We start from the raw sequence: 25,561 nt of genomic DNA on the forward strand, positions 1-25,561 counted from the left end.
GCCCCCCCGCCCCCCCCCGCGGCCTGCGTCCCGTCGGGCGCCGCGCGAGGTCAGCGCGGGGTCGGCGCGGGTCGGCGAGGTCAGGCGCGGGCGGCTCCGCGGCCCCGACGGGCGCCAGGTAGCGCGGGCCGGTCGCCCCGGGGGCGGGGGGCGGGGCGGGGCCTCGGGGGGCCTCGGGGGCCTGCACCCGCCGTCGGGCCGCGACACCCGCCGGCCGCCGCCTCGCAGCCCGGCTGGGGGGGGCCGGACTCAGCAGCCCGGGTCCCGGCGGGCACCTGCTGGGGCGGGGGCGTCGGCAGCGCGGGGAGCCTGACGTCACGGCGGGCCTTCGGGTGCGGGCGGCGCGGGGGCGGGGAGGGAGGGAGGGGGGCGCGGGGGCGGGGAGGGGCGCGGGGGGGGGGGAGCGCCCCGGCAGCGCCCGCCCGCCCCGACCGCCGCCCCCGCCCCCGCCCCCGCGCGCAGGCAGGATGTACACGCTGCTGTCGGGCCTCTACAAGTACATGTTCCAGAAGGACGAGTACTGCGTCCTCATCCTGGGGCTGGACAATGCGGGCAAGACGGTTGGTGCCCGCCCCGGCCCTCCCCCTCCGCCGGCCCGCCCGCCCCCGCGTGCCCCCGCCCGCCCCCGCCCGCCCCCAGCCACCCCCAGCCGCCGGGACGGGACGGACCCCGGGGAAGCCGCCCTCCCTTCCGCCCTCCCCTCCGGCGCGTGTGTCTTCGCAGACGTTCCTGGAACAGTCGAAAACCCGCTTTAACAAGAACTACAAGGGAATGAGCCTGTCCAAGATCACGACCACCGTGGGCCTCAACAGTAAGGGCCCCCCGGGGCGGAGGGCTCGTGGGGCCGCCCCCGGGGCCGCGTCAGGGAGCCCAGAGCGGAGCCCAGAGCGGAGCGCCCGTCCCTGGCCTGGCCGGGAGGTGGCGCGGGGCAGCGGGTCCCCGGCCTCAGCGTGTCCTCTCCCCGCAGTCGGCACTGTGGACGTGGGAAAGGCTCGCCTCATGTTTTGGGACTTGGGGGGCCAGGAAGAGCTGCAGTCGCTGTGGGACAAGGTAAGCGGGCGGTGCCCCGTAGAGACCCGGCCAAGCCTCCCGTCAGCTCCGTCTCCTGCTGTGTCCCTGAGGCTTCCCCCGGCCCTGTCCGGCTCCCCCGTTGCCCCCACCCTCGAGAGTGAGGACGTGCCAGTTTCCTTCTGATTCAGAGATTTGCTTCCCATGAGTACAGGCCGAGGCGAGAGGTGGCCAGGAAGCAGGTGCGGGCAGGCAGGGGGCCTGTGGGTGCTGGGCTTCAGCGCCAGGGCCTCCTCCCGGGTTCTCCCTCAAGACCTGTCCTCTGCGGCGTCCTCCTCCCCGCCTGGCGACGGTGCCCCTGGAGTCCTAGAGCCGCTGCCTCCCTGACGTCCGGGGCGTGTCTGGGACACCCGTGCGCTGTTCTTCCTCCCTCACACCCCCAGCACTGGCCGCCTTGCGCTGGGCACCTGCAAGCAGAACACACCCAGCCCTGCCCTCGGCCGCCCCTCGGGAGGGTCGGTGTGGCTCCGGTGCAGCCCCGCTTCTGGGAGCGCAGGCATGCGCCCTGACCCTTACCAGTCGTCCCTGTGTTTAGAATCAGGTGTCCGGGTCGGGGTTTCTGGTCTGACTGCAGCAGCAGGGACCTTGGTCATTCTCTAAAGTGTTTTTTTTGTCCTGACTTGTATCGACGAGGTCAGCGTCCGTCCTGTGGCCAGAAGGTCACCAGCAGATTCTCCAGTCAGTTAAGTTGGACCGGGGCGCAGGAGGCCAGGGGATCTGCTCTTCTAAACCAAGACCCCCGGGGGCGTGAAACGGGTCCTCACGTCCCATCACAGGCCGGGGTCTGAGGAGCAGACTGCGAGGCGGACGTCGGGGCAGAATGTGTTAGACGACTAGCACCGGGCGGGGACCTGGGGGGATGTGGGGCTGGGCGGTGAGGAGGGTCAGCCCGGGTCCCGGCGGGCAGGGGGCCATGGAGGCGCTTGCTCCTCAGACCGGCCCCACACCAGGCTGAGCTGACCAGGACTCAGCTGCCGGCTGGGTCACCACCGTGGGCTGCCTGGGGCGGCTGTGATTCGGGGAGGGCGCATTTGGGTTAAAATAGGTGCTGCAGGACCAGCGGGTTCATCCCCCAGGTGCACCGCCCGCCACGGGGTTCTGCGCCGGTCACGGCAGCCCATCGCACGTCTGACTGGGGCACGGCACCTCCAGGGCTGGCTCTCAGGCAGAGCTGGGGGGGCTTCGAAGCTGGCAGCACCCCCCCCCCCCCAGCCACCACTCCTGTCAGCGGTGTGGCTTGTCACGAGGGTCAGAGCCTAGGTCCCTCAGCCCCATTTCTGCAGTTGATCTCTGGGTCTGTTGTGAGCTTCCGCCGAGGGGGCAGGTATCCCTGCTGGGCCGGGGTCTCTGCTGGCCTCTGAACTCACCTCGTGCACGTGCCAAGCAGGCCACTGGGGGCTGTGACTCAGCAGGTCTCTTGCTGAGCCTTTGGTAAAGGGCTGCCAGGTGGTGACCACACCGGCCACCCCTGGCCAGAGCTGTGAGGAGGGCAGCGGAGGCCCTGTGGGTTCCCAGGACGGAGGGGAGGGAGTAGAGCTCCACGTGCCGCGCCCCGCAGCCTGGCCCCCGCGTGCTGTCTGGCGCTGGGACATGGTTGGGCTTGCTGTGCTTTTGTCCCTGGCAGCTGACCAGTAGCCCTTCCCCACGGCCCCTGCCTCCATCCAGGCTGAGTGCTGCTGCCTGTGGTCTGTCCACGTACCAGCCTAGGCTGCAGCTTCCCAGCAGATGAGACATGGACTCCCTGCACCTGCTCCGGGGGCACTTCTGGCCTCTGCCCCTCCAGGCCACACCAGCAAGACCATCGTGTGGCCGTGGGGAATCAGCAGTGCCGTGGGGTTGAGGCAGCCTGCCATGTCCCCGGCCGTGGTCATGCTCAGCCCCAGATGTCCGTCACCCTCTTCTGGGCCATCACCTGCCCGGGCCAGGCCGCATGTTGCGGGGGCTGCGGGGTGAGCCTCTCCCTGGGCTTGCTGCCCGTCCCCCGCGGCGCCCCTTCCTGCCGCAGACACCTGCTGTCGGGCCGGCCGGCTCCCAGTCGTCAGCAGCAAGACGGCGTGCTGCTTAGGCCCCTGCGGCCCTCTGCGCCCCAGGGCGTGGGCTGCAGGAGTGCTGGTGCCCGTGACTGACTCCGCCCCTCCACGAGCCCTGGCTGCACCCTGAGGGTTTCCCGGTTGTCAGGGTCTCGGCTCATTGGCCACTCGCGCGTCCCACCGGTGTCGTGTGTTGTGTGTGGATGTCCCAGGTTTCTGGGCTCTTGTGGCAGCTGCGGCAAAGATGCTGCTGCTTGCGGGATGCAGAGACTTCCCGTGTCTCTTCTGATTGGGGTAGAAAGGGGGCTCCCTCAGTCTGTGGCTGTGTCCCTCGTGCCCCACGTTCCAAGGGCCCACTCCTCGCGTGCCCTACTTCATGCATCTGTCTTTCTGGCTTTGTCTGCAACAGAACTTTTCCCGGGCCCTGGGCCCCGACGCTGCTGCCGTGTGTGTGCCCGGGGCTGACCGCTCTGTCCTTAGCCCCGCTTGTCCGCTTGGTGGCCTTTCTGTGGCTCATCAGTGGTATGGCCATCAGGCCTGCCATCCGTGCGGGCACATGACCTGGCTGGTGCCCCTCCCTCCACTGCCCTAACTGCATGGGGACCCGCTTAGCTCGGGCTCCTCCAGCCGCCGTCAGGCCAGCAGTCACGGGCAGTTCCCGGGAACAGGTGCTAAAGTGGGATTTGGGGATGTAGCACCCAGGAAGTGGACAGACGGTGGTGGCCACCCCCTGCCCAAGGTCAGCAAGCCCTCCCTGAAGGAATCCAGGGCTGCATCGTCCTTTTGCCCCACCTTCCCACTACCTAAAGGCGCCCCAGGAGGGTCTTCCAGTTGGGGGCTGGCCTTGGGGTGGCCAGGTGCCTGTGGCCCAGTGCCCCACTTTCTGCCCTCCCCAGTACTATGCGGAGTGCCATGGTGTCATCTACGTCATCGACTCCACGGATGAGGAGAGGCTGTCGGAGTCCAAGCGGGCATTCGGTGGGTATGGGGGTTAGGGCTGGGAGGGGGCTGGGGACTGGTCGGGTCCGGCGCGCCCGCCTGTGCCCCTGGGGCTGCCCTTGGCCGGAGGCGGGGCCGCACCAGGCAGATGGGGCTGTGGCCGCGCGTGAACGCACCTGCGCAGAAGCCCTCACTGCCCACGTGTGCACCCGCTCCAGAGAAGATGGTGACGAGTGAGGCGCTGGATGGTGTCCCCATCCTCGTGCTGGCCAACAAGCAGGACGTGGAGGTGAGCCTCCCTGCGGGGCGGTCCCCCGCCACCAGGGCAACGGGGGGCCTGCCCTGGACACCCCCGTAGCACGTTTGTCCCAGGTGCGGGACATGGCCTTCCCCAGGTGCGGGCGCCTTCTCCGCACAGGAGGGCAGGGGCGGCTGGAGGCGTGGCGGGGAGACCCTGTGCGCAGGGGGGCGGGGGCGGGGGTCTGCTCCAGCCTTGCCCTGCCGCCCCGGGGACTTCCCCCGCTGGCCCGGCTGCGTCTGCCCTTGGCATCCTGCGGCCCGCATGCCCCCGCCCCTCCCCTCCGGAGCCCAGCCCCTGCCACCGGGACGGCGTCCTGCCCTCAAGGCTTCCCCCCCAGACCTGCCTGTCGATCCCCGACATCAAGACGGCCTTCAGCGACTGCACCTCCAAGATCGGCAGGCGAGACTGCCTGACCCAGGCCTGCTCGGCCCTCACGGGGTGAGTGGGGCCGTCCTCCCCGGGCGGGGTCCCAGCCGGCCCCGCCTCACGCCCACTGTCTCCACAGCAAAGGGGTGCGCGAGGGCATCGAGTGGATGGTCAAGTGCGTCGTGCGGAACGTGCACCGGCCGCCGCGGCAGAGGGACATCACGTAGGCGTGGCTGGTGCCGCGGGTGCCCACAGCTCGTCCTGAGCGCCAGAGGAGCGCTCCTGCCGGCTCCGTGCCTCGGTCCTGGGGCGCGGGCTTGCTTTGCTCTGGGTTTTTTCATTTGCTTTGTTTTTTCTTTAAGACAAATTTTTCTGTGTCCATAAAAGTGTAGGTATCGGGGGGCTTCTGCCGAGGGGAGTCGGGGCCCCCACACGACCCCTGCTGAGCTTCCCCGGGGCGGGGGTCCTCCGGGCAGCAGGGGAGGCTGCTGGGCTCCTGACCGTCCCATCTCCGTCCCTGCTGGGCCTGGAGGAGGCTGGTGTCCTCAGGCAGGGGGACTGCCCTCGCGGCTGTAGGCCCCCGGGGGTTCTGAGGCCCCAGGAGTCGGCCTGGGAGGCTGTGTCCTCCCCACCCTGGCCTGACGTTGCTTCCTTTTGCTCCCCAGCAGGAGGGGAAGGAGGAGTGTCCCCTTTGTGTCTGCTGCTGACCTGGGAGAGTGTGAGGCAGGGGCAGGCTGCGTTCCTGTGGGGCCAGGTGGCTGCTTGGCCTTTGTTCCCAGCGGGGGGATGAGGGGACGTCCCTGTCCTGTCTGGGAACAAGCGGTCTGAAGACCCACATCTGGGCCTGTGCCTGCTAACAGGCCCCCAGGTGAGGCTGGTTCCCGGGATGCACCCCCTCACTGGGACCTGCAGTGGCCCGGGGTCCTGGGTGCAGTCATGAGTCCAATGGGCCGGCACTGGCTGGAGTGTGTCCAGAGCCACAGCGGTCCGGGCTACGCTCCGGCGCCCTCCTAACCCCACCCTGGGTTGTGGGCCCCGGCCGTCGGCATGGTGACCGCAGCACAGGGGCCCCTGGGCTGGAGCTGTGACCTACCTGGGCACTGCCTTCCCGCTTCTGTGGGCGTGGCTGAGCCAGAGCCGGGACCCAGGTTTGGGGCTGAGGTCCGACCTGCTAGCCTGGCAGCCCCGCCCCCGCCCCCCGTGGGGACATGGGAGGGTTGCTGGGAGAGATGAGTCAGGACTGGGGGTGGGGAGGCAGCTGCAGGTGAGGTGACTGGGGAGTCATGGGCCACAGGGTGGTCCCCCTCCCCCCCCCCCCCCGGGATCGGTGCTGGGAGTCCCCCAGCTGCTCTGGAACCGTCCAGCCCTCTTCTGAGACAGTCTTGAGGGGAAAAGCCGTGATTCCCAGAAAGTGCCCAGGAAGCACCGGGGGAGGTGCTTGGCCACGCCTTTCCTGGGAAATCCCCGGCGGGCGCTGGGAGCACCGTCCAGCCGGCGGATCCGCTCCCCCAAGAGCCCCTGCGCTTGGCGCCACCGCCCTCCACCGTCCTGGCCACAGCTGGAAGGGACGCACCTGCTGCCCCCTGGGCCTCTCCAGCCGCTCCTCCCGTGGAGGGTCTGTCCGCATGGGGCGGGCATGGGGAGCTTGAGCCCGCCCACCCGACGTGCCCGCCGCGCCCCCCGCAGACACGGTTTCATACAACCCCTTTCACAAAACAGCTTTATAAAAATAAACTTTGTTAGCGCAACAGGAGCCCGGTGGGTCAAAGTTCCTTCGGTGCCGGGGTGAGGCCCGCGTGGGGTGGGGTGCTCAGTGCGCCCAGAAGCGCGCGCGGACGCTGCGCTCCAGCCCTGGCAGCCTGGCCTCCCGCAGCGCCCGCAGCAGCCGCCCCACCAGCGCCCCGGCCCGGGCCTCGCGGAGCTCCAGGAGCTGCCGCTGCAGCCTCAACTGCAGCTCCGCGCGGCCCTCCCTCGGTGGCACCGGCCCTGGGGCCTCGGGGCCCGCCAGCGCGTGCCACAGCCGCAGGAACTTCTTGAAGGACAAGTCCTGGAACGCCACGAAGTCGATGAGGGCGCGCTCGCACTCCTCGGCCCCTGCGGGAGGTCAGGACCCAGTCGGAGGGGCCCGGGGGGCAAGGCTGGGGCCCACTTGGCCGGCGCGTGGCCTCTGGGGAGCAGTGGGCTCCCTGATGGGGCGTGGGGTGTTCACCAGCCCCCCCCAGGCTGCTCACCTGGCGCCCCCGGCTCCGCGGTGCTGAGCGGGAAGCCCATGCAGCTGGTGCACAGGGCGTCGTGGGAGGGGGAGCCAGGCACGTTGAGGGCGAGGCCCAGGGCCGAGCAGTTGCGGTGCGGCTGGCAGCGCTCTGAGCTGGAGCTGCGGGCCGAGAAGGTGCCGGGGCCGCACGGCTGGCACTGCGTGTTCTGGCTCGGGGTGCCTGGGGCGAGATGCGGGCCGGGGTCAGGGGGACCGCGCCCTCGCCGCCCCCCAGAGCCCCGCCGCCCGCCCGCCCACCCACCCACCCACCGGGGACAGCGACGCCACTGCCGGGCGGGCAGGGCTCGTGCTCCAGGCAGAAGCCGCCGTGCGCGAAGAAGCCGGGCCGGCAGCGGCAGGCGCGGTTGTGGGTGGGCTCGCAGGGCCGCGCCTCCTCCTCGCGCTCCCCGCAGATGACGTTGCAGTAGCGGCAGCGCTCCAGGTAGTTCCAGAACTGCGTGTAGTGGCGCGGGGGGCACGCGCTGCACGTCGTGGGGCTGTCCCGGCGGCACGGCTGCTGCACGAAGGTGCCAGGGGGACACTGGCTGCACACCAGCCACTCCCGCGTCTCCACGTCCCGCCATGGGTAGGTGAGCGCGCCTGTGCCCGCCGCCCAGGGCGCCGCCAGAGCCAGCAGCAGGACGGGCAGCGCCCATGGCAGGACCCGCCTCTCCCATGCACACATGGCCGTGACCAGCCAGCGGCGGGGACACCAGGACACGTACCGGGCCCAGCTGCCCTGGCAGCCCCTCCCCGGGCTGCCTGCTCCCACATGCGCCGCGCCGGTGGCCTTTATGGGGTGGCCGGGCCACGCCCCCAGGGCAGGGCTCACGACTCCAGGCCCTACTGGCGAGTTGTCTGCAGCGTCACCACGGCCCCTCCCCCGCCAGGAAGCCCCTCGCCCCCGCCTGGCGCCAGGCTGCCTGGGGGTGGAGGCCAGGGCCCCAGGGGTGAGCACGCCCACCACCAGCCCGGGCAGCCGGGGTGGACGGGTGGACGTGGGGCTGTCCCCGTCCCTCCCCGGCCGGCCCTGAGGACGCAGGCTGAGCCCCGCAGGACGTGTGTGCATCTGGCAGGAGGGCCCCCCTCCCAGCACCTCACAGCCCTCCGCAAGCCGCGACAGTGTCAGCAACTTTATTACGCGGCCGGTCACCTGATTAAAAGCAGGTCCAGGGCCCACACGGGGTCCAGAGGGCAGGGTGCAGGGGTGCCCCACCTTCCAGTCCTGGTCTCGGGGCTCCACCCACAGTCAGCAGCCAATGGAACTTCCCAACCTGCACCTCTCTGCCGACAGCCACCCCGACCCCGAGGTGGCTTGGGGCCTTCCGGGCAGGCCCACACCCCGTGAAGAGCGCGCGTCCGGGCTGCGTGTCCTGGGAGCGTCCGCCTGCCCCGGGGTCTGCGCGCTCACCGGGGCTCCGGCCAGAACACCTGCGCGATGCTCTGCTTCCTGGCGGGGGCGCGGCAGGCCGGGCAGGTCCTAGAGGCCTGTGGACACAGGACAGTGCTGCCCGTCTCCGCCGGCCGCCCCCCAGCCCACCGGGTGCCGCAGGGCCCCCGCTGCCAACCTGGAGGAGCCGGCTCCAGCAGGCCCAGCAGCGGTGGAAGTCGCAGGCAGGGCACTGGAAAGGGACCGTGTCCTCCAGCCCGCAGCCCGGGCACGCCAAGCCTGCTGCAAGGGGCGTCCGTGAACGGGCACCGTGGCGGCTGATCCCCCCACCGCCAGCACGCCCTGCACCCCCAACACCTACCCCACTCGGGCTGTGCATGCCTGCGGGGGGCGCTGGGGGGCTGCCTGGGAGCCCCCGCGTCCCCGACGGGCCTCGGTGGGAAGAAGGCAGAGATCTTGCTCTGGGTGGTCCCCGGCTTCTCTTGCTGGGGGGCGCCTGGAGACAGCGGCCAGTGAGCGCGGGGCGGGGCTGCTCTGCGGTCCACCCTGCGGGCGGGGCCCCAGCCTACCTGGAGGGGCGAGGTCCGGAGGCGGCGTGGTGGGGGCCCCCTCCTGGGGGCCTGGCCCGGACCCCGTGCTTGGGGCAGCCCCGGTGCTTGGGGCAGCCGGGCCCATCAGGTCCGCACACGTCTGCCGGAAACGCCGCTTGTGGTGAGGTCTCAAGAACATGCTGAACCCTGCGGGGAGCAGGTGGGGCTCAGCCCTGCCCCCCCACGGCCCCCCCCACGGCCCCGCCCCATGGCCCCCTCGGGCACCACGCACTCTGCAGCAGCGGGAAGTCCTCAGGCCTCGACGTGGTGAGCGCGGCCACCACAGCCACCACCTTCTCCAAGTCATCGTCCCGCTTGTAGGCGGTGAGCGCGGCCAGGAGCTGGCTGCAGCCCGCGGACCCCAGGGCCGTGCGGATGTCGGCCAAGTAGGCCCTGGCAGCAGGCGGGCCTTGCCTCTGTGCGGCGGAGGCTCTCGGCTCCTCCCCGGGCCGGCTGCTGGGGTCTCCTGGAGGGGAGGGGACATCCCAGGGCCTCCATCACACGGGCCGCCTCCCTCGCCCTGGGATGCAGAAGTGGAGCAGCCCCCACCCGCGAGATCCTCCCCACCAGGCACCGTGGGCTGTTCCCGGCCTGGCCTGAAGCTCCAGGGGCTGCTACCTGCAGGCGCCCGCCCAGAGAGCAAGTGTGGTCCGCCCTGGTTCAGGTGCTGCCCGGGGTCCAGCTGCCTGGCCACCCCCTGGGACAGGGTCAGCTTTAGGTCACACTCCCCGCTTCCTGGAGGAACATGGACACACGTGGAGCCATCCAGCTGGTCCCGAGGCCTGGCATGCTCCCCGGGGAGGAGGCAGGTCCAGGGGACACGGACGGACCCACAAGGCCCATGAGACCACAGCGGGGGCACCCGGACCCGCAGGGGCCGGCTCAGAGAGGCCCAAGTGGACCTCAAGCCCAGAGAGGACAGGGGCGACTCAGGCTGGAGGGTCCCCGCCTGGGAGGTCGAGCATCCTCCTAAGCCAGGTCCGCGTGACACCAGGCCGCGGAGTCCGTGCTCAGGGCCGGCTGTCTGCTAACCACGGGGACAGGGGCTCCCAAGCGTGGAGGCGCAGAGCACACTCCGGGTGGATGCGGGAGGGGCCTCCTGGACCCCCGCACGTGGGCCACCCCAGGGGCCCCGGGGGCACGCACCTCCCCCCCAGCGGAGCTCCACCCAGCTGCCCTGCAGGGCCAACCCCGCACCCCCGCACCCGGGGCCCAGCGCTCGCCTGCTCACCCCTGGGGGCCGGGGCCGCCGCCCGCTGCCGCGGAAAGCTGTGCTCGGGCTGGTAGCCGCAGCCGCGGCCTGTCCGCTGCACGCAGACCTCCTCGAACCGCTGCTTGTGGTGCGGCCGCACAAACTGGTAGAAGCCTGTTGGGAGGGCGTCTGGCCTGCAGGTGCGCCCCGTGCCGAGCACCCCACCTCCCCAGGGGCCGGGACAAGCGCAGAGCCTGGTGCCCCCCGGGACGGGCGACCCCCCGGGCCAGCGCACCTCGGAGCAGGCTGTGCTTCTTGGGGTCCTCGGCAAAGAGAGGGCCGAGGCAGGCCAGCAGCGCCTCGAAGTCGTCGGAGCTCTTGTAGTCCTGCAGGGCCCTGGTGAAGGTGCCAAAGCTGGCCTGGCTCAGAGCCTGCTTCACGGCCCCCATGTACAGCTTGGCCCTGCCCTCCTGCGTCTCGGCTGCCGGCCCCTCCTGCCAGGCACAGGGCCAGGCCGTTCAGGCGGGGCCGCTGCTGCTACCGCGGGCCCGGGGCGGGGGGTGGCTCCAGCTGGGGGCGGCCATGCCCCTTGGGAACAGCAGAGGCGGCCGAGGCTCAGAGGACAGCCGGCCCAGGAGGGGGACGTCTGGATGGAGGGGGACGTCAAGCCCGCAGGCCTCCCCCTGGACCGCCGGCCAGGAAGCCTGGGAAGCACACAGGACGGCTGCAGCCTCCCGCGTCCCCGTCCAGCGCGGCCCGATGCCAAGGCCCCTGGCGCCCTGCCCACCTCCAGACGGCACCAGCCCCCTGCCCTGGGCACCGCCTGCTCCTTCCCAGAAGCCCAGGATGATGGACAAAGGCAAGTGGTACATGGGGCTTTCCAGGGCTTTCCTGGCTCGGGCCCTCCGTGCCCTTAAACGCTTTCATCTCAGGGAAGGCGGACCCTCCCCACGCTCGGCACGTCCCCACGCGGCACCGGGAGCCCAGCGTAGCCCGGACAAGCTGGCCCGATGCAGGCCCCACATCCAAGCAGCCTCCGGCCGGGGCCTGCCTTCAGTCGGCTGGACCGTCGTGCCGTCCGCAAAGCGCGGTCCCATTAAAGCACGACAAAGTGGAAGGCCCAGGGCTGGACCCAAGCGTGCGGGACTGCAAGCACGGGGCACGCAGGTGGGAGGCGCCGTGGGGCCGGGTCAGGCACGCACGCTGCAGGGCGCCGAGCTGCTGAAATGCCCTCCAGGTCGTCGGGCCCTGTGCGGCCCGGGCCCGGACAGAAGCGGTGGGCACTCGGCGGCAGCCCGAGCCCCGGTCGGAGGGGCCTGGAGCTCACGACAGCCTGAAACGATGCTCCTTTAAACACTGAGGCCCACGCGGGTGGGGGGGCACAGGCGTCGGACAGCCCAGGGCGTGGGGCCACGCTGTGCCCCTGGGAGGGCAGCGAGGAGGCCCTGCCACACACCCCATGCACTGGGGGCCGCACGCCTGTACCTCCTGCCCCCGCCGGGCATGCGTGCGGGCGGTTCACGTACCTGACGGTCACCCAGCACCCTGATCTTCCTCCGCCCGGCTCTCTGTTCCTGGGCCGCCCTCTTCTCACGCAGGACGAACGAGGTGGGGAGGTCTAGTGCCTGAGGGGGACATGCTGTGGTCCGGCCTGGCCCTCAGCGCCCCCAGAGCCCGTGATGCACCACTGGGCCCACAGGCGGTGGGGAGCTCCCTCGTGGCTCACAGGCTGGGGGACCCTGTGTCCATGGCCAGGGTGGGGGTCACTGTGGCAGCGGGGCTCCCCAGGGCCCAGGGAGCGGGACAGGCAGGGGCGGGCATGTGCCCAGGGCTGTGCAGGGTATGGGGTGCGGGGTGCAGGGCCCGGGGCGCAGGGAGCCCTCCCGCCGCACAGCTTGGGCTCCCACAGGCCTGGCCTCTGGCGCTGCGGCAGCTCCTGAAGGGCGCCAAGGGGTGCGCAGGGGCAGCGGCCGCCTGGGGGTTTCCAGGAGGGAGCACAGATGTGTCCCAGGCCATGTGCCGGAGTCTGGGGGTGTGTGTCTGGGCCCCGCACCTGCTCCTCCTCGAGGGGGCCCTTGTCCCCAGGCCCCCCAGCCAGCTGCTCGCTATGTTCTAGGGCGGCCAGCAGTCCCACAGGCCTCCGTGGGGCGAGGCCCAGCTCCTGCTCATACTCCACACACAGGCTGCTCTCGGCGTCCCTGGCGGCCGGCGAGCCTGCGGGAGCACGGGCATCACCCGCAGAGCCCACAGGGGCGCGGGAGGCAGGCGGCGGGAGGGGAAGGGGCGGGCCAGGCCCCCAGCGGCACGCAGCCCCGCCCAGCTGTGTCACCCGGGCACACATACCCGTGGGTGTCCGCCTCAGGCTGGGGACGTGCACGTCCAGAATCTTGGCCTTCCTGGTGGAGAGGGGCCCAGGCGACGTGGCCACCACGGCAGCACCGGCTCCCTCACCCAAACTTGGGGCAGCAAGCAGGGGGGCAGGCACAGGCATCTGGACAGTCACAGGGAGGTTGGGTCCTGCACAGACCCTTCCCCAGCAGGGTGGCGGGCACAGGGCGCAGCCAGCTGGGCTCGAAGGACTCACAGTTTTCTGAGCCACACGGAAGAACTGGGCCACATCGCGGATGACAGGGCCGAAGCTGTCGTACACCCTGACGTGGGGGCGCACCCAGGAGGGCAGCTGGGCCCTGGCGTCCACGTGGGCAAACCTGGGGGGCGCCGGCAGTCATCTCAGGGCCCGCCACCCCCCAGCCCCCAGCCCCAGCTCCCACTTGCTGAGCGAAGGACCAGCGCCCAGCTGGCGCCCGCCAGGCTAAGCACAGGGTCTCGGGTGAGCAGAGGGGAGCCACACCTGTGGTCACAGAGGAAGATGGCCCCGTAGTCATGGCGATGACGGATCACCCGCCCGATGGCCTGGTTCACAGCTCTGGACGCCTGCTGCCGGTACCACTCGTGCCCGGAGAGGAGCTACGGGAGGCTCAGTCACGGGGGCTCCAGCGCTTCCTACCCTCCACACACAAGCCTGTGCCCCCGCCTGGCCCCCCACCCACCGCAGCCCTCACCCGACCTCCTGGCCCCCCACCCGGCCCCCCACCTGGCGCCCCAGGCCCACCCTGGCCCTCACCTGGCCCCCTGGGCCCCTGTGGTTCTTAATCTCATCTAGGAACTGCATCTTGAGGACAACCCGGGGGTCCATGCGTGGGGGGTACGGCAGGCCCGTGATGATCACACCTCGGCCGTTCATGTCTGCGAAGTCCAGCCCCTCGCTGGCCTGGGGGACAGTGGGCACCCTTGTCCCGGTCCGCCCATGCCGAGACCCTCCCAGGCACAGGTGTCCATGTGCGGGCGGGGAGGGCTGCCTCCCACCCGGGAGCTCTGGTTCCCAGGAGCCCAGAGCAGCGCCCACTCCCAGGGCCCAGACCCAGCGGCTCCGGGAGGGCTGCCCGGGGAAGGCCGTGGATCAGGGGCCTGGGGGCCACACCGCCCCTCCCACCACGTCGCAGCCCCCAAGTCAGAGCTGCGAGCTTCCTCCCACAAAGGCCCAGCCGGGGAAGATGGGAGCGTGGGCCCCCGCGGGGCAGCCTCACCTTCCCCCGGCACACGGCCAGGAAAGTGGCCCCACTGGAGCCGGGACAGGCGACTCGTGCGTAGTAGGCGTCCACCACCTGGCGGGAGACGGTGCTCAGCGCCTCCGTCTGCGGGAGTGACACCCCGGGTCTCGTCCCGAGGTGAGGGGCCGTCCGGCTGGGGGAGCCAGCAGGCCGAGCCTCCTCACGGCGCAGGTGCCCAGGCCGACCCAGGGCCTGCTCAGAAAGCCCCGGGGCCCCGCCCGCCCACCCCCGAGGGACGGCTCAGCACCCTCCCCGGGCCGGCTGGCGCCCCACGCAGCCCCGAGCCAGACCTCGGAGAAGCCGCCCTTGTTCCGCGGCTCCACGAACACGGGCTTCAGCGCCTCCAGCTTCCCGGCCGAGTCGTGGGCCTGTGACGAGACACAGGCAAGGGGGCACCCGGCCCGCGGTCAGAGGCCAGTGCGTGTGGCCCCGCCGGCCCTACCGCGTGCCCCGGCCCAGGACGCACCCGCCAGAACTGCAGGCTCCTCTCCAGGACGGGGTAGGACGGGAAGAAGACCAGGAGCCCGTGGGGGACCACGCGGGCGATGTTGCCTGCAGGCCGCGGCTTCGTCAGCAAGAGGGCCTCACGGGGGCTGCAGGCAGGGGCCCGCCCCGGGGATGGGGCGCCCGCCGGGAGGAGCCAGGGCCCCCCGCGCACTCACCTAGGGCCTTACCCAGGGAGGACAGGCAGGCCTCCGAAAACCTGCGCGAAGCCGGAGCCCCACGTCACCGGGGTCCTCACCAGGGTCCCGGCAGAGGCAGAGGCACGCAGCCCGCCCCCCGCCCCCCGCCCCCCCAGGCCCCTACCGCTTGTCAAAGGCAGAGCTCAGCTGGGTTCCGTCGGGGCCTCTGGAGACGATGCCCACCCAGATCTGCTGCTGGTGGATGACGTGTGGGTTCTCCAGGCAGACTGGGAAAGGGCTGGGGGCAGGGCGGCCCTGTGAGGTCCTGAGCCCAGCACCCTCAAGCCAGGGCTGGCCTGGGCCCCGCACCCGCAGCCGCCCGGGGCCGCCCTTACATCTGCATCTCCAGGGCAAAGGAGGACACGGGGGCCAGCGTGCCGCTGGTGAGGATGACGGTGCGGACGCCCTGCTGCACCAGCTGCCGCATGCTGTGGCCGGGGCTGAAGCACCAGTAGCTCAGCACCTTCCCTAGGGGAGGAGGGGGAGGCCGGGGCTCGGGGTCTGGGGGGGCCCTGCTCCCTCCCTCCCTCGGGCGTGCTGGGAGCACAGGGGGACCCAGAGTGGGGGGGCCGGGGCGGAGAGCACCGCCGACCCCAACCCAGACTTGGGCCGAGGCAGACACGTGGCCTGGGGCACCACAGCTGCGTCACAGGCCCTGGCCCCCGCTCGCAAACCACCCAGCAGGAGCCCACGCGCCCTGGCAGGCAGGACCGGCAGCGGCGTCACAGGCAACGAGGCTGGGGGGGCCTCCTGCTGAGAATGCTCCCACAGCACGGAGTCACGGGCCAGACGTGTTTCCCGTAAAGAACAAACCACTTTCTGGGGCCAGAAAAGCCTTTTCCACCCACGGGTCGGGATCGGCCCTGTGACAGGCGGGGGCGCAGGGGCCGGGAGCTGCCCCCCTCCGTGCGGAGGCCCGGGGCCAGGGCCGGCCCTCCCGTCGCTCACGCACATCCTAGCTTCTCTGTAAGCTCAGCCATGAACCAACTTCCTACAAACGCCCAACCCCGGCAGCGGCGATTTCTGAGAACTCACGCTCATGGGCATGCGAACTCGGGACGCCGCGCCCCGGCGCCCCGGCTGTGTCTGTGTCCCACAGGGACAGCACCGCAGTGGGGCAAGGCCTCGGGCGCTGGCGCAAATTGCTTTCCACGACCTCACAAACACCACGGAGGGGTGCGTGGGTCTCCCCGCCTCCCCCGGAAGCTGCTTCCTGCTGACAGGCCAGGTGACCTGCCCTTGCCCCGTTCCCGGCCCTGCTTTTCCTGGGGAAGCGTGTGGTCCCAAGTGACCTGCCGCCAGCAGCTGTGGAAGGGCCGGGCCCGGAACACAGGAGGCGGGGGCAGGCCACGGGGCGGGTTGAGGAGTAGCCCCCTGACCTCAGACCCAGCGCCCCGGGAGTGTCCTACAAACCCCTCTAAAGGCCAGGCTGCAAGGGGTGCTCAACCCTGCGTGCGGTGGCCAGGACACTCGCCGGGGCTGGACGCCACGGACACACACCTCGGCCAGGGCAGGCCAGCTTCACACCAAAAGCCACAGGGGGCCCGGCACGGACCCGTCCTCGTGTCACGAGCAGCCTCAGCTCTAGGACACAGGGAAGCAGGTGAGCCCAGGGACGAAGGACTAGGCCTGACCCCACAGGGGGGTCGGGGCAACAGAGCCAGCACCTGAGGAACTGGGTGGGCCCGGACAGTGGCCTCACCAGAGCCCGCCCCACCCGCATCCACCCGGTGGGATGGCGGGAAAGCAGCACCCCTGCACCGACGAGCACGCGCCCCAGCCTTCCTGTGGGCTGACCCCTCATGGATCGGTTCCCGGAGGCGTGAGGGGCCGGGCTGTACCCGGGCTCAGGGGACGCCCAGCAGGTGCTCGGAGGTCTGTCTCCAACGGCCGCGTGGGGGGTGGGCTGTGAGGTCCCCCGAGCAGGCCGCGCTCAGAAACCCACCACTGGACACGGCGCCGTGCGGGGGCGAGCAGGGCTGTGTTCCAGGCCCCGGCCCCCGGCCCCCCGGCCCCCAGGCCCCCCGCATGCCTGGCTTTCTGGCAGCCGTGCTGCTCCAGGCATCTGACCGGGGACCCTTCCTCTGGTGACCAGCATCAGGGTGGATGTGAACCTGCATGGACAGAATGGACAGTGTCCAGACCCAGCCCAGGAGTCCCTCGCCCTGGAGAGAGCCCCCACTTCGTAGGACGGGAGGCCCACACCCACACCCCCACCTCGTAGGACGGGAGGCCCCCACCCAGAGCCCCACCTTATAGGACTGACAGGCCCCAGGCCCCCCCAAGGAGCCGGGTGTGCCCTCGGCAGGGTCTGCACTGAACACGATCTGGAGAGCAGGTGTGAAGACATGGTGAGCAGGACGCAGCCCCCCCAGGACACATGCCCATCCCCTTGCCCAGCGCTGAGTGGTCGGCATCCCGGGTGGGACCTCCATGCTGAGGGTGGGGGCGCACGCCGCCTGGCCTCCCGCCAGTCCCCCCTGCCGCCATCCTGCAGGCCCCTCCTGGTCCGCACGCTCCCCCCAGGGGCAAGCCCGCAGCAGGCGGGGACCCGGGAAGGACCTGGTTCAGCCCCCAAGTAAAAGGACAAAAATCATCCCTGATCCAAGTACAGGGAACTACACTCTAGCCAAGGTGACAGCCGAGGAGAAGCAGCAAGCGGGTAAATCGTGGACGGAGCACGAAGGCAGAGACGCCAGACACCAGACTGCCCGACTCCGGAGCCAGCAAAGCCAGGTGACGGGCGGTTAGGGCCGAGGAGGAGACGGCACCGAAGCAGACGCATCAACGAGTGAAGAGGGGGCGCCCGTGCTGCCTGGTGCCTGGGCCTGCGGTGCCCGGGGATCAGGGGCCAGCCCAGTGGCTGAGCCCGTCTCACGCCCCCTCGGCGACCCCCGTCCCTCCAAGGCCCGCCTCCTGCGGTCCCCGGGCTGGGTCAGCAGCAGACCCCCTGCTCACACGACCTCGCGGGGATCTGGATTTGGGGAGGTGCAAGGCTCTCCCGCTGGCGGGGGGCCCCCAGGCAGCCCTTCGGCTATTCACCACAGGCTGCCCCGCTGAGGTCCCAGGGCTGGCCCAGCGCAACCCCCTGCCCACGGGAGCCAGCTGTGGGATGAGGGCTGAGCCGCCGCCCAGTCCCACTCCATCCAGCTGGAACGGACACAGCAGAGCGAGCAGCAGGCCCGCAGGCAGCACCGGGCAGGCGGGGACACGGAGTCGTCTGCTAGGCCCTCTTAGGGCAGCTGCCACAGGAAACCCCAAACCCTCGGAGTGACGGGTGCTTGGGCTCAGTGAGGCTGCAGGGGAGAATCCTGTGCCATGGACAGACCCTCTGGGGAGGAGGGGGCGCTGCCCGGGACGGGGGTGAGGGCCGGGGCCGCAGGGCTGGCCTGGAGCGGGGCATGGCAGGAGGGGGCAGCAGAGCACAGGGCCCGCTCCTCTGCAGGGGCCGAGAACAGGCTCTGGGAACGGGGAGCACAAACGCAGGGCCCAGTGGGGGCCGTGGCTGCAGCGCGGTGGCAGTCTGGGCGCCTGCTGTCCCCTGGCAGAAGTGCTGGGATGACACCTGCCCACACCTCACACTGGAGGACACGCCCCCGCCTCTGCCCCCACCCCCGGGCCGGGCAGGGTGCCTTGGGGAAGAGGAAGTGCACTCCAGGGGCCACTGGCTCGAAGCACCTTGGTGTGGCCCCAAGTCTGAAGCCAGCAGAAGCTCCAGGCCCCCCTCCACGGCCCTCGGGAAGGGAGACGCCGCACCTTCGCCGCAGGCCCGTCCCTACCTGGATGATGTCCGACAGCTTCTGCAAGCCTGCTGTGTTGCTGAACAGCCCCGTGCCTGTGGGAGCAGCAGACGCTGGCCGTCCACCCCCCACCAGGGGAGGCTCCGACCCCCCACCCCCGGGGAGCCACGAGCAAGCTCAGCCTCAACCCGGCGTTGCTGTGGGGCGTGCCCCCAGGGAGCAGCTCTCACGCTGCCCCCAGAACACCTCCGGAGTCAGCGGGAGGAGAAAAGAGGCCCTGTGCTCCAGTACGGCTGGGCCTGCCTGCCCACCCCCAGGGCCCGGGAGCCCAGGAACAGCGGTCACCCAAGAGAACGAGACCCACCCAGTAGAAGTGGGCCCGCAGGGCCGCCTCGGGGTGCAAACAGGATGTGGGGGCTCAGCACCAAGGCTCACTGACCCACCAGGTCCCTCAGCACTCTTCCTTTAAAGGCCCGACCAACAAACGGAAAGCTGGGCTGTGCTTTACAAAACAGACGCCCGTCCAACAGCGCTGATGCCCCAATGTCACCGCCAGAGAGGGATTTCTGGGGGGGACGCTCCTCTCGGGGTGCAGGAGGCTCTGGCCCTGAGTCAAGGCCTAGCGCCCTGCAGGCTGCAGGGCAGGCTGGGGACTCACGTCCTGCCAGGTGCTGGATGATCTGGTCCAGGGAGTCGAGGATGCAGCCTTTGGTCTGAAACGTTATCTGGGCCTCCGCGAACAGCTCGAAGATGTAGCTGTGGGAGAATGAGCCTCATGCGGGGCGCCAGCCAGCGGCCTTATATTCCCCGCAGTGGGACACGAGCGCCAAGGGCTCCAGAGTTGGCCGAACCCAGAGGTGAGAGAGACATGAGCACTGAGGAGAAGGCCAGGCCCCCACGGGCAGCGTGGGAGGCAGTGAAGCCTGCCGTCTGGGCCGTGGAGGGGTGGGTGGGGCGGGCCAAGCAGCCTGGCTCCTCTGGGAAGCAAGTGGAACCCGGCAAGGCTCCGAGCACAGCAGCCGGGCTCGGGGAGGAGGCAGGCAGCGGTGATCCAGCACATTATAGAATTCCCAGACCCCCTAGAACCCGAGCCTGGATCCCAGCACGGCTGCCAGCTGCACCCGGAGGAGGGCCACAACCAGCCCCAGACCATGACCTTTGGGAAAGAACCCCAGCTGCCCCAGGCTGCTGAGACCGCAGCCCCGCGCCCTGGTCAGAGCCACCGGGGCTCCCGAGGCCAGAAGGGGCAGCTGGGGGAAGAGGCGTCTCACCGTAAAGGGCCGGCCCAGACGGGGCGGCGGGGGCAGGGGCCCTGCCTGCACGCGCACTGGCCCTAGGCCCCAACACCCTAGTACAAAGCCTCTCATGGGCCACTGAAACCAAATCAGACCTCACAGGTGTGCGGGCGGGGCCGGGGGCAGGGGGCCCACCGTAGGGAGCGCCGCGCACGCCCTGCCCCTTACCTCCCTGGCTTGGTGACGCCGCTGTGGTCCCCAGGCAGCTCGACAGCATCGATGGCCGCCTCCAGGCGCAGCAGGATCACTGTGGGGAGGGGGTCATGAGGGGCGGCCCGCCCAGCCACGGGCGTTGGGGGAGGCCAGCACTCACTCTTGAGCTTTGCGAGGTCTTCCAGCTCCATGTGCAGCCCTGGGAAAGCAGCAAATGCGTGGTCACGTCCCACTTCTGCCAACCGCGTCCCCAAGAGCCAGGACTCTGGCTGGATTCCCACCTGTGTCCCCAAGTAGGCGAGGCACAGAGATAACCACGGACAAGATGCTCTGACATCCCCACAGCCCGACTGTCGACCGGAGGCGGCAGGGTGAGCTCAGGGGCTGTCTCAGCGCGAGGGACACGCGGTGGCACGCTCACGCACATGGGCGCGCTCCCCAGCCCTGCTCACCAGAGACCCAGGATGACCGACCCGGCCACAAGGGGCTCACCCCCTGCCCTGTGGGCCCTGAGAGACCATCTCCCGCGACAAGGAACCAGGGCTCCTGGGAAACGCGGCTGATGGCGGGTCTGGGGCAGGACACGCAAGCGAGTGAGCAACGTCACGACTCCCCGTCAGCCTGGCAGGGCCTTGGAACATCTGCAGAGGGGCCCGAGCTCAGCAACAGGACCGAGGCTGTCGTCTGCGTTTAGACACAAGTACCACCGGCGACACTAAACGCTCTCCTCCTCAGGGGACAAGGGACCAATCACACAAGTCAGGGATAAATTCAAACTCCCAAATCCAAAAACAGGCAAAATGTCAAGCATCTATCCGGCTTTTCCTGTGAGAACGGTGTCACCGAGTAACAGCCGAGGTGAGAGCACCTCCACGAGGTCACCCCCCCAATAAACCGAGTGGCGCAGGGGGCACACGATCCTCTGTCAATGCCCCGGTGACCACCGGGTCTCGGCACCGAGCGCAACGGTGTTCCCGTCGCCACGGCGAGAACCTGCCGCCCGGAGACGCCTCCGGAGACGAAGTGCGGTGACTGAAGCCACCCGTCTGCGGCTCCACCAGGTCGGTGGCTGGAGCGAAGCAGGGTGCATGGTCGCGGCAGGTCTCTCCTTCCTGGGACCCGCCTGCCGCCTGCAGCAGCTAAGGGACGGTGGCCACACCCTTGCCGACACTGGTCACTGCCCATCAGCCTGGCAGCAGCCGTGCCGCCGGGCCTGCAGGGCGTCGCTTGGCGCTGAGACCTGCGCCTCCACGTGCACGCTGACCCCTCGCATCTACTCTGAAGCGTCTGTTCCTAGTTTTTGTCCATTTTTAACGGGACTGTCTTTTCTTTGAGTCGTAAGAGTTTCCTGTGTGTTTTGGATAAAAATTCCTTATCAGATACGTGATCCACAAAAAAGCCCTGCCGTCCTCTGGCCGGTCCTTCCGCTGTCCTGGCGGCATCTCCAAAGCCCAACAGTTGGGCCATGATGACGTCGGGCGTCTCTCTTTCCTTTGTGCTTCTCAGCCAGCAGCACTTGTTCCTTCCTTAAAGGTTTTTCCGAATTTATTCGTCACCTCCACCCCCACCCGGGGGTCACCCCAGAGAGCACGCGTCACACGCTCTGCTGACCGAGCCGGCCAGGCGTCCCCACGGCATCACTCCTGAGGCCACAGGCCGGAGAGCAACACCGGGGTGAGCGAGCCCCAGGCGGGGGGTGCCGAGTGCAAGCCGCTGGGGCCATGCTGAGCAGCCCCTGCCGGGGGACGGGGTGGGAAGGAGGCGAACCGTGACCGGGGAAGAACCCGACTCAAACAGCCCCCGTGCAGGGCCCACTCCGACAGCGACAGTCCTCAGCCACACACGGGGAGCGTAGGGCGCGACAAGAACCGTGCTGGACGCGGGCTTCTCCCAAATCCCAGAGCCCGGGGAACCCAGGAGGAAACGGTTGCCTCCCAACGAAGGCACATGCCACCAAAGGCCCTGGCGACCCTCCAACTGTGGCCTTTAGCAAGAGCTCACGGACCAGAGCAGGCCGAGGGGACGTGCCTGGTGTGGGCTTTCCTGGCGCGGAACAAGGACGTCACTGGAAAACCAAGCACCGGCAGCCACTGTGCGCCCGCCGGGATGGCCATTTGCAACACAAGATGCGTGAAAGCAGTGCTCACGCCGCTTCGGAGAGGAGCAAGTCGAAAGCATCCGGGGCCGTGTCGCTCTAGGGCCTGGCGCGTCCAAGAGCCCGGCTGCTCCCGTCGGCAGGCGCCACGCGGGGCCCAGGCTCCGGCAGCCCGCCCCCCGCCCCCGCCCCCTGCCCCCCGGCGGCCCGGACTCCGGAGCCGGACTCCGGAGCCGACCCCGAGGTGCAGCCGGGACCAGCCGACGGGGCGGGCCCCCGGGCCCCGGCCGAGCTGCCACATCGCCAGCCAAGTGCTGCGGCAGCGGACCGGGACGCGGGCCGTCGCCTGGAGGGAGGCAGGCGGCCCTGGGGGGTGCTCTCCGGGCGGCAGGCCCTGTGCAGCGCAGAAACAAGAGTGAACAAGATATGCGCGTGTCTGCTCCTGCGTGGGACAAACGCAGCCAAGCAAGAATAAGCCGGAAACCAGGAAGACACTTCGTGGCCTCCAGAACCACACGGAGCTTTCCAGCGCCCAAGAAAACCGAAGCAACAGAATCAATGAGGACAAACACCGAATAAGAAATGACCCTAAAAGGACAGCGCAGCCACGGGGTAGGGGGGCAACAGGGACTCGTGAGCCTGGTCTCCCGACCAGCACTTGGACACATGCGCTCTGGGGAGCAGCTTGCCTTGTCACGGCCGGGGAGCTGCTGTCACACAGCTGCCTGCATGTCCCAGGGCGGACGGAGCACGAGAGACGCCGAGGAAAGCGGGGACCATGGTTCTCCCAGCAGGGGAAGCACGGAATCGCCACCATGGGGGAGCGAGCACGGCACTGGACGGGACGGCAGCGTGTGCAGGGCACCCCGTGCTGCGCGGGAGAGCTAGCCGCTCCCACAGGCCCAGACGCGAGGGGCGTGGGGGGTGAGACTCAGCACTTCATAAACATCACAGCAGTCCTTAATTCCGGGGGGAGGGGGTCGCCCACGGATGCCACAGATTGCTTAGGACTTACTGATGGAGGAACAGTAACCTCACAGGGGACAATGGTGGCAGTTGTCACCTAAGGGAATAATCCAAGTCGCCACCCCCAACCATGCAGCAGACGGGCTACGCCTCCGGGGACACCTGCCAAAGGTTCCCAACCTGAGCAGAATTGTACAACACCTCACACACGCCCACAGTGCAGGACACTCAGCACAGTAACTAAGCTTCAACCTCAAAAGCGTCTAGTCCGAGGAAGAGGACACCTGAGACCCTGTCCAGGTCACAGCTCCGAGGCCGCAGAGACACGGTGACGGGGGGCTCCCAGAGCACATCCTCTGCGGGTGCCTCCGGCTATATGAGGACAGCCAGAGACACTCTAAGGTGCCCGGCCAGTCACGCAGGGGCTTCCCATCAGACCAGGGCACTGTGGCCACACAGCACGTCCTTGCTCTTGGGACACACACGCAGGACACAGTCAAAGGAAGGGTGCAGGGCAGCCCTGGTGGCACAGAGGTTTAGCACCGCCTGCAGCCCGGGGTGTGATCCTGGAGATCCGGGATCGAGTCCCACGTAGGGCTCCCTGCATGGAGCCTGCTTCTCCCTCTGCCTGTGTCTCTGCCTCTCTCTCTCTCTCTCTCTCTCTGAATGAATGAATGAATGAATGAATGAATGAATAAATAAATAAATAAATAAATAAATATTAAAAAAAAGAAAAACAAAGGAAGGGTACAGAGAAAGAGATTATCTGTCGGTGGAGAAAGGAAACTACCAAGTGAGAGTCTGGGTGGACAAGTCACACCTTCAAGTTAGCTGTAAGCTGGAAATTATTTTGTTCTACTTATTTTTAAAATATTTATTTATTTACTCATTTACGTATCTCAGAGAAAAAGCCAGACGCACATGCTCATGCACAAGAGCTCACTGTGGGCTCCATCCCACAACCAGTAGGTCACGACTGGAGCAGGAATCAAGAGCTGGATGCCTCACCGACTTAGCCATCCAGATCGTAGTTTTAAAATTTTTTTTTTAATTTTTATTTATTTATTTATGATAGTCACACAGAGAGAGAGAGAGAGAGGCAGAGATACAGGCAGAGGGAGAAGCAGGCTCCATGCACCGGGAGCCCGACGTGGGATTCGATCCCGGGTCTCCAGGATCGCACCCTGGGCCAAAGGCAGGCGCCAAACCGCTGCGCCACCCAGGGATCCCCAGATCGTAGTTTTAAAATAAAAGTCATTTTTTTTTTTATATAAAAGTCATTTTTTAAAAATTTCAGAATAAGATACAAGACGTGAAACAATATAAATGAGATTTTCAAAAACTCAGAAATGAAGTGACAACTCAAACAGAATTAGGAGAAAAATGAAAACTTATTTTACAAACGAAGGTCAAATTAGGGGGAAGAGAAAAGCCAGAGCAGCGGGAGGGGAAGGAGGACCGCTGTTAGAGGTCGGGGAAGAGTAGAAAAAGGACTTGGAATGGTCAAGTTCTGCAGCCGGGGGCGGAGACCGCGCGTGCGGCCCCGCGAGGGTCACCGCAGCCTGGAGCCGGCGCTGTGCCCGCAGCCTGGATCGCCCCAGACTCAAGGCACACCGGAGACCACATGGTCAAAGAGCGCGCCATAGGCTGGACATCGGCCCGGAAACGTCAACTCTGAAACATTCTACACAATGACTGGGCTTCCGAGAAAAGAAAACTCCTAAAAGAACATATGGCTTTTAAAAGCAGTTTTTCAAGATATGGGGTTTAAGACAAGCGTCCGACCGCGCATCCGGATGACCCGCTCCGGGATGACCGCACAGCCACTCGGCGATTTACCCAAGCGGCTCCCACTCGGAGACCCTGCCCCAGGGGGACAGCGGCACAGGCAGGGCCCCACGGGCGACGGGCAAGCTCGAGGCCGGGGCCTGCGTCAGTTCAGGGCGGAGTGAGGCCAGAGCGGCCCCCACGGTACGACCACTGGAAACCACACCCGGTTCGCCTCTTCCCTCCGGTGCTCTCAGGAACACGCTGCAGTTCCCCGGGGGGCTACACGGCGGGGGCTGCCGACAGCCCCCAAACACGTCCGCGTCCTGATCCCCGGACGCGGCGACCACATCACTCTCCTCGGCCCAAGGAGCTCTGCAGACGGGACTACGGAGAGGCCGTGGGACGGGGCGAGGAGCCTGGGTACCAGTGGCCCGTACCGGAGCGGAGGCAGGAGGCCAAGGCAGAGGAGGCGGAGGCCCGAGCGGCGGCCCGGGAGCCACGGCCGGCAGCGCCTCCGGAAGGGGAGTGCGGCTCGTCCACCGCAGCGAGACCTCGAGACGACAAACCCGAGTAGCTTCAAGCTACCAAGTCCGCGGCGACTCTCAGAGCGGCCCCAGCAAAGGTGTACGACACGCGCTGAGCGGTACGTTAGACCGAGAGCAGAAAGCTGTGAGGCCCGACCACCTCCGACGGAGCCAGATTACTACGTGTGCTTTTAAACTGTTAGACGGGGGCACCCGGGGGGCTCGGTGGTTGAGGGTCTGCCTTCGGCCCAGGGCATGATCCTGGGGTCCCGGGATCGAGTCCCACACGGGGCTCCCTGCGAGGAGCCTGCTTCTCCCTCTGCCCGTGTCTCTGCCTTGCTCTCTGTGTCTCTCAGGAATAAATAAAATCTTTCAAAATAAATAAATAAATAATAAAATAAATAAAAGGACCTACTCGGGTTCTGGTTCCTGTGACCATGACCTTGGAGATACGGTCTCTACAGACATGACTAAGTTAGGACGGGATCGCCACGGATGGGGTAGGCCCTACTGCAGTAACTGGTGTCCTTACAAGAGAGGAAATTTGGACACAGACGCACAGGGAGTCAGGCAGGTGCAGACGGAGCAGCGTGC

General features: G+C 68.3%; 3 protein-coding genes across 27 annotated transcripts in view; 1 reads left to right on the forward strand and 2 right to left on the reverse strand.

Annotated features, from left to right (window-relative positions):
• Position 1: 1 nt before the first annotated feature.
• ARFRP1 (ARF related protein 1) lies at positions 2–6,457 on the forward strand. 11 transcript variants are annotated; one of them, XM_072735355.1, is made up of 8 exons: positions 2–118; positions 463–560; positions 724–811; positions 968–1,050; positions 3,995–4,076; positions 4,256–4,326; positions 4,663–4,776; positions 4,844–6,457. In XM_072735355.1, exons 2-8 carry the CDS (start codon positions 468–470, stop codon positions 4,967–4,969), a joined length of 657 nt encoding a protein of 218 aa, XP_072591456.1. In that variant the 5' UTR covers positions 2–118; positions 463–467; the 3' UTR covers positions 4,970–6,457. The 11 variants fall into 11 exon arrangements, with proteins under 11 accessions (XP_072591456.1, XP_072591462.1, XP_072591458.1 ...); XM_072735361.1 differs by having other exon boundaries at positions 4,676–4,780; XM_072735357.1 differs by having other exon boundaries at positions 4,676–4,776.
• Positions 6,411–8,077, reverse strand: TNFRSF6B (TNF receptor superfamily member 6b). The gene is made up of 3 exons (XM_072735351.1): positions 7,229–8,077; positions 6,936–7,139; positions 6,411–6,798 (listed from the first exon to the last, which is right to left on the reverse strand). Exons 1-3 carry the CDS (start codon positions 8,025–8,027, stop codon positions 6,515–6,517), a joined length of 1,287 nt encoding a protein of 428 aa, XP_072591452.1. The 5' UTR covers positions 8,028–8,077; the 3' UTR covers positions 6,411–6,514.
• Positions 8,077–25,561, reverse strand: part of RTEL1 (regulator of telomere elongation helicase 1) — a 31,599-nt gene continuing 14,114 nt past the window's right edge. For 7 of the 15 annotated variants that reach the window (XM_072735335.1, XM_072735334.1, XM_072735338.1 and 4 more), the window contains 27 exons: positions 19,773–19,811; positions 19,628–19,706; positions 18,823–18,920; positions 18,204–18,259; positions 16,677–16,751; positions 16,457–16,538; positions 15,925–16,008; positions 14,760–14,892; positions 14,549–14,662; positions 14,404–14,444; positions 14,208–14,293; positions 14,032–14,109; positions 13,718–13,795; positions 13,255–13,401; positions 12,982–13,097; positions 12,715–12,838; positions 12,474–12,621; positions 12,184–12,344; positions 11,657–11,755; positions 10,426–10,624; positions 10,170–10,304; positions 9,557–9,673; positions 9,171–9,404; positions 8,918–9,085; positions 8,710–8,844; positions 8,527–8,630; positions 8,077–8,446 (listed from right to left, as the gene is read on the reverse strand). In XM_072735335.1, the coding sequence (XP_072591436.1) occupies positions 8,366–8,446; positions 8,527–8,630; positions 8,710–8,844; positions 8,918–9,085; positions 9,171–9,404; positions 9,557–9,673; positions 10,170–10,304; positions 10,426–10,624; positions 11,657–11,755; positions 12,184–12,344; positions 12,474–12,621; positions 12,715–12,838; positions 12,982–13,097; positions 13,255–13,401; positions 13,718–13,795; positions 14,032–14,109; positions 14,208–14,293; positions 14,404–14,444; positions 14,549–14,662; positions 14,760–14,892; positions 15,925–16,008; positions 16,457–16,538; positions 16,677–16,751; positions 18,204–18,259; positions 18,823–18,920; positions 19,628–19,706; positions 19,773–19,811 (3,011 nt within the window). In that variant the 3' untranslated portion in view covers positions 8,077–8,365. The remainder of the gene's footprint in view (positions 8,447–8,526; positions 8,631–8,709; positions 8,845–8,917; positions 9,086–9,170; positions 9,405–9,556; positions 9,674–10,169; positions 10,305–10,425; positions 10,625–11,656; positions 11,756–12,183; positions 12,345–12,473; positions 12,622–12,714; positions 12,839–12,981; positions 13,098–13,254; positions 13,402–13,717; positions 13,796–14,031; positions 14,110–14,207; positions 14,294–14,403; positions 14,445–14,548; positions 14,663–14,759; positions 14,893–15,924; positions 16,009–16,456; positions 16,539–16,676; positions 16,752–18,203; positions 18,260–18,822; positions 18,921–19,627; positions 19,707–19,772; positions 19,812–25,561) is intronic. The other 8 variants (XM_072735348.1, XM_072735345.1, XM_072735346.1 and 5 more) reach the window with 5 other exon arrangements.

The sequence above is a fragment of the Vulpes vulpes genome, chromosome 14, assembly GCF_048418805.1.
Source record: "Vulpes vulpes isolate BD-2025 chromosome 14, VulVul3, whole genome shotgun sequence".
In the NCBI taxonomy this organism is placed as follows: Eukaryota; Metazoa; Chordata; class Mammalia; order Carnivora; family Canidae; genus Vulpes; species Vulpes vulpes.